General features: G+C 59.4%; 1 protein-coding gene across 2 annotated transcripts; it reads left to right on the top strand.

Moving 5' to 3' along the window:
• Positions 1 to 1,954: 1,954 nt before the first annotated feature.
• On the top strand, positions 1,955 to 9,006 carry TLX1 (T cell leukemia homeobox 1). 2 transcript variants are annotated; one of them, XM_028513967.2, is made up of 3 exons: positions 1,955 to 3,303; positions 5,321 to 5,558; positions 7,915 to 9,006. In XM_028513967.2, exons 1-3 carry the CDS (start codon positions 2,736 to 2,738, stop codon positions 8,135 to 8,137), a joined length of 1,029 nt encoding a protein of 342 aa, XP_028369768.1. In that variant the 5' UTR covers positions 1,955 to 2,735; the 3' UTR covers positions 8,138 to 9,006. The 2 variants fall into 2 exon arrangements, with proteins under 2 accessions (XP_028369768.1, XP_028369769.1); XM_028513968.2 differs by having other exon boundaries at positions 1,971 to 3,303; positions 5,357 to 5,558.
• Positions 9,007 to 9,369: the final 363 nt, after the last annotated feature.

Consider the following 9,369-nt stretch of genomic DNA (forward strand, 5'->3'; position numbering starts at 1 on the left):
TGGCTTCTTTCACTTAGCGTGGAGGGAGGTGTGTTTTCTGGGTTCTTCATGTTGTAGCATGGACCAGAACTCCCTTTTTATGGCTGAATAATATTCAATTGTATGGAGAGGCCACATTTTATTTATCCATTCATCAAAATTCTTCAATTTTTTAAAACTTTTTGGCCATTATGAGTAATATGACTATGAACATTCATTTTCTTAATTATTTAAAAATGGGGATGTTTCTATTAATTTCACAGGGTTTGGGGGTCTTAAACGAGATCAGTGTGGTGTGGTGGTGCCTGGCACATAGTAGTTTCTCAGTTAAACACTAATGTCTATCTCTTCTTCGCTTCTTTCAACATAAGGGGCAGGAAAGAGTGGTCTTCGGGTTCAAATAACTTCCTAAGAAGGGTATGGAACCTCCTGAATGGGGTGGGTGGAGAGGCGGGAACTGGCAAGGGAGGGGGGCTCTCTCCTCATGTCTCTGTTGAGTGTTTAAAGCAACCACATCTGGCTTTATATCGAATGGGTCCCTGTCCACCTGCCTGGAGCCCAGACAAGGTTTTCCTTATAGAGATGCCCTTCCAGCCAGCAGCCAGGTGTCCAGGGTAACTCCTAAAAGCAAGTGGAATCCAGGCCCACCATCTCGATCAAGTCACTTAGCCTCTCTGAGATTTGATTTCTCTGTATCTATAAAACAGAGATAATACTCATCTCAGAGAGTTAGTGTAGGGTTTATAGTGTTCTCCACATGACACTTGTTGTAATCTGCCTTATTGTATTTGCTTCTTTACATCCCCCCTATGGAATGCGAGCTCCACAAGGGCAGGAACTTTGTTCTGCTCACTGCCCTTTTCTCAGTGCCAAGAACCATGCCTGAGCTCTGGCCGGGCAGCTCAGTTGGTCAGAGCATTGTCCTGGTACGCCAAGGTGGCAGGTGCGATCCTTGGTCAGGGCACATACAAGGATCAACCAATGAATGCATTAGTAAGTGGAACAACAAATATCAATGTTTTTGTCTCTGAAATTAATAAATTTTAAGCACCATGTCTGATGTCTAGTAGGTGCTCAAATAAACTTGTTGAATAAGGAGGTTTACTAATTTATTATTCATTCAAAGTGGTTTGGGGCTATACTCCACAGGGAGGAACAGAGATGCATAAGTCATTGCTTGCCTCCAAGGAGATCTCTTCAAGTGGAATAACAGCCATGGCCAGGGCAAATGCTGCATCGCAAGGAGAGCTGATGAGTAGACCGAGTGCCTCCTCACTCCAGCACTGTGCCTGGTGGAGGGAACACTGCTCCGGAGGCCTGCTGGATCTAGAACAGACCAGAAACAGATCCCAAGTGATCCAACCTGCATGCTTCCCAGAGCTTGGCTTCTGGGCGGGATCAGACCGTTCCCTACTGGAGCGGGGAAAGAGGGGAAGCAGAAAAGGGAGTTTCCTCCTTCTCTCCTGGGCTCCAAGCCAGTTAGCCACAGGCAAAACTTTGAAGAGGCCTAAATGTGTCCAGGATGCACTTCCCTCTTCTTGGTCCCACCACCCCAGCCCCCACTGCCTTAAGCCCCTAGGCCTCCCTCCCAAGATTCCAAAAGTAAGAACATAACTCCCTCCCCTTACCACAGTCCAAAGCTTTTTTGCTTGAACTGCCCCCCCCACACACGCACCGCCTAGTTGCTATGTGAAAACAATCTGCATGAATTCATTCAGATACTGTGGTAACTGCTTCCTGAGACATCTGTTTATTTTAAAGGAAAGGGGTATGTTGATGCATGGGCACCCTGGCAACAGGCCCCAAGCTAACTCCCTCGGCTGGTGCCTGCCTCTCAGAAAGCCTTTCTTTCCTCAGTTTCTCTAAGCGGGCCGAGTTGGGGTGGTTGTTGATTTTTTTTTCAACATATAGCCTGTTCACAGGCATGTGTTTTAAAGAAGGGCAAGCCTGAACTCACCTTCCCTGCCTCAGGGGCCTGGGCTCCATACCTGGGGAGTAGACAGTCTTCTACTTTCTAACAAGCTGGACTTCAAGTTTGGTGTAAATCCTCTGGTTGATGGACAGGTGTTTCCCCGCTGAGCCCTTGGGGAGATTCTCCAGCAGCGCTGGGACACCTCTTCCCCAGAGGCCGGTGGGCTGGACCCCTTTGGCCCAATTCAAAGTTAGGGGGCGGCTCCTGCCTGCCTGAGAGGAGGGCTCTGACCACCACCTCTTGGCCTCGCTCCGTCTGTCTGTCGGTCTCTGGGAATGGCCGTCTCCTGTTCTTTTTCTTTCTCCTTTTAAGTCTCTGTTTCCCCTCTTCCTGAAGTACTTCTCTGAGCCTCAGTCGCCGTCCTTCTGTCTCTGGCTCCTGCATCTGTCTCGGCTCCCGGCTTCTCACTCCTCGTCTCCGCCCCTCCCCCCGTGCTGTCATTCACCCCGCTCCTCTCTGCGCACAGCCAATGGAGAGACCGGGTCGGAACGGCAAGGCTCGCTCGCACCGGGCTTTTTCGCCCGGTGATTGATGTCCCAGAGTCAACAGCGAGCGAGCAGCCGGAGAGGGGAAGGAGCAGCAGGAGAGGAGTAGAATACGTCGCCCCCTCTCCCCTCCCCCTCCCCCTACTTTAGCCCTTCTGCGCACTTCGCCTCCAAGTCTCCGCGCAGCCAGGAGCAGCTCCCGCCTTCGCGCCCCTGCGCCCCTGCGCTCTGCCCCCAGAGCGAAAAACAGCGAGCCCCGCCGCCCAGGCCCCCCCGTGGGGCCGGGGCCGGGGGCCAGCATGGATCACCTGGGTCCGCACCATCTCCACCCGGGCCACGCGGAGCCCATCAGCTTCGGCATCGACCAGATCCTCAACAGCCCGGACCAGAGCGGCTGTATGGGGCCAAACTCACGCCTCCAGGACGGAGAATACGGCCTTGGCTGTTTGGTCGGAGGCGCCTACCCTTACGGCGGCGGGGGACCTGTGGCCGGGGCCGGGGCTGGGGGTGCGGGGGCCTATGGAGCAGGCGGCCCGAGCGGTCCTGGTGGCCCTGCTGGTGGCGGGGGCGGCGCCTGCAGCATGGGCCCGCTGGCCGGCTCCTACAACGTGAACATGGCCTTGGCGGGCGGCCCGGGTCCGGGCGGCGGCGGAGGCGGCAGCGGCGGAGGGGCGCTGAGCGCTGCGGGGGTGATTCGGGTGCCCGCGCACAGGCCACTAGCTGGAGCAGTGGCCCACGCACAGCCTCTGGCTACCGGTTTGCCAACGGTGCCCTCCGTGCCTGCCGTGCCGGGCGTCAACAACCTCACCGGCCTCACCTTTCCCTGGATGGAGAGTAACCGCAGATACACAAAGGACAGGTTCACAGGTGAGTCCGGCCTGCGCGCACCCCGCCTGGCCGCGGCCCCGGCTCTGCGCTCCCTCTTCCTGCCCCCACCCCACGTGGCTCCCCGCTGCCCCCTTTGCGCGCCTAGTCACCCAGCTCCTCTTGGTGCTTTCTCCAAATTTAGCAGCCTGCCACCTATCTATGCTCAAGGAATCGCCATGCTGGAAGAGTTCTCCCAGCCTGGGCTCCTCTGCGTCTCTTTCGCAGGACCCCTGGTCTGCGAAGCGCTCCCTGATCCCCTCTCGGAGTTCCTGGGACGGGTTAGGCGGAGGGAAGGGGGATGTAGCTTTGAGACTACATTCCGCCCGCGTTTGGGGCTCAGGAATCTCAGAGAAGGGGCGCGATGTGAACGAACTACTTCCGTCCCGACGTTCTCTGTCCGAAGCAGCGAGCCCTAGGATCAGACGCAAGGAAAGAGCAGGTTCCTCACCTCCTGCCCGCCCCCCAGCACGCACACACACACTCACACATTCCAAGCTCCAGTGTCCGTTGCGCTGCCCGTCCGGCAGAGGCCAAGAGCCCCAGTAAAGCTGCAGAGCTGGTGGGCACCTCTCCGACTGCAGGCTTCATCCGGGTCGGTGGCAGCCTGAGGCTAAGCCACCCGCTTCGTTTTCGTTCTGTCCCGGCTTGGTGTCCTCCCCGCACCCAGTACCCCGGGCCCTGCAGCGTAAATAATGCACTGGCCAGGCCCACGATCGATTGACCACCCAAGGACTACTCCTGGGACGATTACGTATTCGGCGGCGCCGGCTGCCGCGCTCTCCGGTGCCTGCTCCGCGCCTTCCTCCGCTGGCCCCGGCTCCCTCCACTCCCGCTTCCGCTCTCAGCACTCAGCCCCCGCTCCTGCAAGGGCCCTTTTCCTCCGGCTTCCCTTCCCGCTTCCCTTGGCGTTCCCCGAATCCTAGAACACCATCCTCCCACCGGGCCAGGCCCCCAGCCTGTTGGGAAGCAGCCACGAGTTGAGTGTGGGTTCCGGACCAGGCCTTAGAGAGAGGAAGCAGGAGGAATAGGCCGGGACTCCCGTGGGGCTCGGCCTCCAGCGTCCGACTGTGAAAGGGGGATAGGCAGCTTAGAGCGAGACCCTAGGCCAGACGACCCCGGGGCAACGTAGGTCCCCTGCTCCTGCTCCAACCGTGGAACTGTGGCTCACACTCTGGGTCCCGTGCAGAAGTTTAGGAGGGGGTGCGCAGAGGCGGATCAGCCGTTCCACTTTGGGCCTCCGGGAAGGGCCCTGTACCCAAGGGGCCCCACTGCCCCAGCCCAAGTTTTCTCAGGTCTGGGGAGTCGGGGCCTGGCCCCCAGCACCCCCCCCAGCCCCAGGCCAGGCCAGGCCAGTCTCGAAGGACTCTGGTGGAACTCCCAGCCTGGAACTCGCTGGTCCTGGGGCTGGCGAAAGGCACTCCACACAGGGCCTACCTAGGGGTGCCACAACCCTTCGAATCTTCCTCAGGCCTAAAGCAGGTCCGGAGGGAGGGTATGGCCGTTGCCTTGTGTCACTTTGTGTCGCCCCATGTCCCGTGTGTGCCTGCCTGTGTGTCTGTGCGGCCCTGCCGATCTATAGCTTGACACTGCTGTATGCGACGAGTCTGTGTGTATTGCTGTGTGATGCAGGCTCAGGTCAGCACCGAGGGTCGGGGGTCTTAACCAAGCGTGGCCTCCTACTGTTGGGCAGCTTCTCTGAGGCTGGCGACCTGGGGCTGTGGAGGGCTGCGACCCTTAGCTCTCCTCAGTGAGACTGGGGAGGTGCCCGAGGCGCTGTCTTGTTGGGCACATGGGAGCCCGCGGCTAGGGAGGCCTCCGTGGTGGCAGCGGCTGCGGCTTGGCGGCGGGAGGGGGTTGCCTCTCGCCCGAGCTTGGAGCTGAGGGCTTTCGGGAGGAGGATCAAGGCCCTGCTCGTGGGGTTTAGCCGCTACGCTCGCTGATTCGCGGGGTGTCGGGCCTGGGACACCTCCTGACGCTCTGCCGCTTGCCTCTGCCGTCTGTCTGTCTCCCGCTCCAGTGGCCCTCTCACCCTTCACTGTAACACGCCGTATAGGTCACCCCTATCAGAACCGGACGCCCCCCAAGAAGAAGAAGCCGCGCACGTCCTTCACGCGCCTGCAGATCTGCGAGCTGGAGAAGCGCTTCCACCGCCAGAAGTACCTGGCCTCGGCCGAGCGCGCCGCCCTGGCCAAGGCGCTCAAAATGACTGACGCGCAGGTCAAAACCTGGTTCCAGAACCGGCGGACAAAGTGGAGGTGAGAGCGCGGGGCGAGCGCGGCGTGGGCGCCACCGGCGGCACAGTCTGCGCCGGCCGCCCGAGGCTCCGGGCCTCTCGGGGCCCTCACATTCGCTCTGCTCCCGGTTTCCGCTCAGCTCAGAGGAGTGAGCACCTCCTGCCAGGCTCTCGGGGAGTGGGAGGGGAGGGAGGCCGATGGCCGAGACGGGGCTGGAGAGCCCGGGGTCTGTTTTACTGGAGGCTTCCTGTTTTTCTGACGGGCACAACTAGTGCCAGTGTAGACGCGGCTGATCTTCGCGGGTGCTTGGGGAAACAGCCGGTTAGAGCAGCCTATGCAGTCCGAGCTTCCTGGATCAGAGTCCTGCGGGACTTTTTGTTTGCGCAAACTCATGCTTACGAAGATGCCTTCCCCTATCCCCGAGACCGGAGACGGGATGGCCCACGCCCTGTTTCTGCGCCCCAGCCGGGATCTCTGCAGAGCGTCCGGGGCCCCAGGCCACGGCCTGGGCTCTGCTGACTCCCTCCTCCCTCCCCCCCTCCTGAGGGCAGTGGGTTCCCTCCCTGGACGGGGAAAATCAATCCGCGCCGGCTGCGACGGGGTTTTCGAGGGTCCCACTGAATCCGGGATCAATTAAGAGCAGATGGGTGTGTGTGTGGGTGTGTGTGTGTGTGACACACACAGAGGGAGAGAGATTTCCACTTCTCATGTCACACACCCACAACCACACTAATTTTTCCGCATAAACCTCAAATTCTGTCCTCTCTCTATCCCCCCACCTCTCTCTCTCTCTCCCTCTCCCTCCCTTCCTCCCACCACCCTTCTCTTTCTTAAGCACATAAAGTGCCCCACCGACACCAGGCAGCCTTATTCTCCGCGCACACCGGCGCTCTCTCCCCCGGGCGGTCTCGCATCCCTGCACCCTCCTGTGCGGCTGACCCGTGTACCACGCCTGCCCGGAGTTTCTCGCTAGCTCAGGCCTCAGGGGGTAGCGCAAGAGTCTGGGCTAAGGCGGCGGCGCCGGGCCAGGCGGGCCTGGGACGGGAGGAAGGAATTGGAGTTTCCTCTTTTTCTGAATGAAGGCGAGGAATCTGCCCGGGATTCCGCCGTGGTGGCCACAAAGGAAGCCACTGCCCCGCGAGTCTGCTGCCCTCCCCTCCCCACATTCCTGCCGCCTGGGAAGGGGTGGAGGACCAGCTTCGGACCTCTGGGAAGCCAGTTAAAGAGGAGTAAGGGCTAGCCGGGCAGAGGGGAACTGGAGTTCTCAAGGCCCACCCAGGGCTGTGACCAGGGGAGGGGAGAGAGCCAGGCAAGCCTCCTCCCGGGTGGGGGTCCGAGGAAGATGGAGCGGCAGGCAAAGGGAGAAACGGAAACACGAACGGGCGGCAAGGATAGGTGCCCCACCCCGGGGAGAAAAGGAAACCAGGCAGCCCAACGAAGTGTTGTATAGAAAAAAAGAAACCGATGGAGGATCCAAACCTCCATTTTCGTTTCAAACAAATTCCCGTAATTTTCAAAGAGCCCAAGGGGTGAGGGCGGGGGTGAAAGAAAACAAGAGATAAAGACGCAGAGCCCGAAGAAAGAGAAGCAGTCGGGCGGTTTAAAGTGCAGGAAAGAAGGGGAAGAAGAGAGCCAGGGAGACGCAGAGCAAAAAGCAAGAAGGGGCGGCGGGAAGGAGGCCGGCGGCAGTCGCTGGGAGAGGCCCTCGCTGGCTTTGCGCGGCTTCATCGATCGCCTACAAATTGCTTCTGGAGGCCCCGGGGACTCCCATTAGGTCTGTCCACCTTAGAGACAGACGTTTGATCTCAGTTGACGGGGTGGAGGGGAGGCATTAAATGGAATAAGTGAGCCATCACCTCCCTGGACCGGCCGCCTTGGTGGAGAAAGCAGACTGGTCGGGCGGCCGTCTCGGCAGGGCACAGGGCTCGGCGCAGGAGGTCGAAGCCGGGGAAGCGTTTGCAGAGAAAAGGGGAGGAAGAGGGGTCTGGCGGGGCAGCTCGGATCCGCCGGCGTTTGCCTCTGCCCAGGCCTGGTGGGGAAGGGTTGCCCAGGGGGTGTCTGGTCGTCCTCAGGGTTGGGAGAGGCTAGATGCCACCCTGCCCTCGGCCACGCCGCCCTTCGAGGGTGGCGTGCAGGCGCCGCGCAGACGAGGAGCCCCAGCTGCTTGCCTATCGGGTGTTCCCACAGCTTCCCCATATAGCTCCATTCCCTCTACTCTTGGGGTCACCAGTCTTTGTGGGAGTCGGGACCTTCAAGATAAGGGAATGCTTTAGAGGGGCCCAAGCTGGAGCTGGGCGCTGTCAAGGGGAGCTGTGCTCGCCCGGGCTGTCTCTCGGGATCGCGCCGGAGCGTGGGTAACGGCTTGTCCTCGGTGCAGGCGGCAGACCGCGGAGGAGCGTGAGGCCGAGAGGCAGCAGGCGAACCGCATCCTCCTGCAGCTTCAGCAAGAGGCCTTCCAGAAGAGCCTGGCGCAGCCGCTGCCCGCGGACCCGCTCTGCGTGCACAACTCGTCGCTCTTCGCCCTGCAGAACCTGCAGCCGTGGTCTGACGACTCGACCAAGATCACCAGCGTCACGTCGGTGGCGTCGGCCTGCGAGTGATTCTGCCCATTCCACTCCGGAGACCCCGGCCCAGCCAAGGGGTCGCCGCCACGGCCTCAGAGCCGGGACCGTCTTCGACTCCACCGGCCTCAGACTGCACGCGGGAGGGGAACGCTGCCCGCTCACAAGTGCCCGCTCCCTGCGTGCGCGCGGACACTTCTCTCTTCGGTGGAAAAGGAGAAAGAAAGCACAGAGGACAAGGACCGGCGACCTCCTCCCAAACTCCCAGGCGGTCCTGCGCCCGCTAGAACTGTTCAGAGTCGGTCTCAGTTGCGTCTGTTTTATTTTATTCTGATTTTTATCGTGGGACCGATCAAGAGAGGCAGGGGAAGAGGAGCTTCTGGGGTCCCCTGAGGACAGCATGGGCTGTCATTTGAACCTCGCTCTGTATCCCACTCCTCATCACACACTGACACCCACAGGCCCACACAGAAATGATTTCACCGTCCCTCGTTGTGTCACCCCAGAGTCACGCGCAGGGGACCTATGGCAGAGTGTCATGCACACACGGGGCCATAGCCTTCTTACCCTTGGTCCTCACCATCTGGCCTAGGCCAGGAGTGACCTGGACTCATTCTGAGCAGCATTCCGAACAGCACTTCTCGTAAACACAAGGCCACAGCCACACTGTGACATGCCATCCCACACACAACAGCCACCACAGCATCGCTTGGCCTGCCAGACCTCCAGCACCCCTCCTAGCTGCACCAGGTACGCACAGCCAGGTTTCCACACAGACTCAGCCTATTTCTCCAGATCCCGTTCATGGGGGGGTTTAAGTTATGCACTTATAAGGTGTTTTCTGTGTAACCATTTTATAAAGTGCTTGTGTAATTTATGTGAAAAAAATAAAACCCTCCGGATCCGGAGTTAGGGCTGCCTGCTCCTTGCTGAGCCAGCACCTTGCAGCTACTTGGGTTTGGTGGGAGATGGTGCTACCAGGGCAGCCACTGGTGCCTGAGCTTGAGGGACATCTGGGGGCCAGGACCAGCAGACCCTGGAGAGATGAAGAAGGGGAACAGAAGAAGGCAGAGCTGAGGGAAGGAGGGACAGCAAGGCTCTCCTGGGACAGCAAGTGTTGGAGAGGAAATAGTGCCTCTGAGTGTGAGAATCGTGTGCGTGCATCGTGTGTTCACAATGGTGTGGGCAATGAGAATGTTACTGATAGTGAATATTTGTAATAGTGGGTTATTGTGTTTACAATTATTGGTGTGCTTGTTTCTGCTTAAGTT

The sequence above is a fragment of the Phyllostomus discolor genome, chromosome 5 (assembly GCF_004126475.2).
Source record: "Phyllostomus discolor isolate MPI-MPIP mPhyDis1 chromosome 5, mPhyDis1.pri.v3, whole genome shotgun sequence".
NCBI classification, from domain to species: Eukaryota; Metazoa; Chordata; class Mammalia; order Chiroptera; family Phyllostomidae; genus Phyllostomus; species Phyllostomus discolor.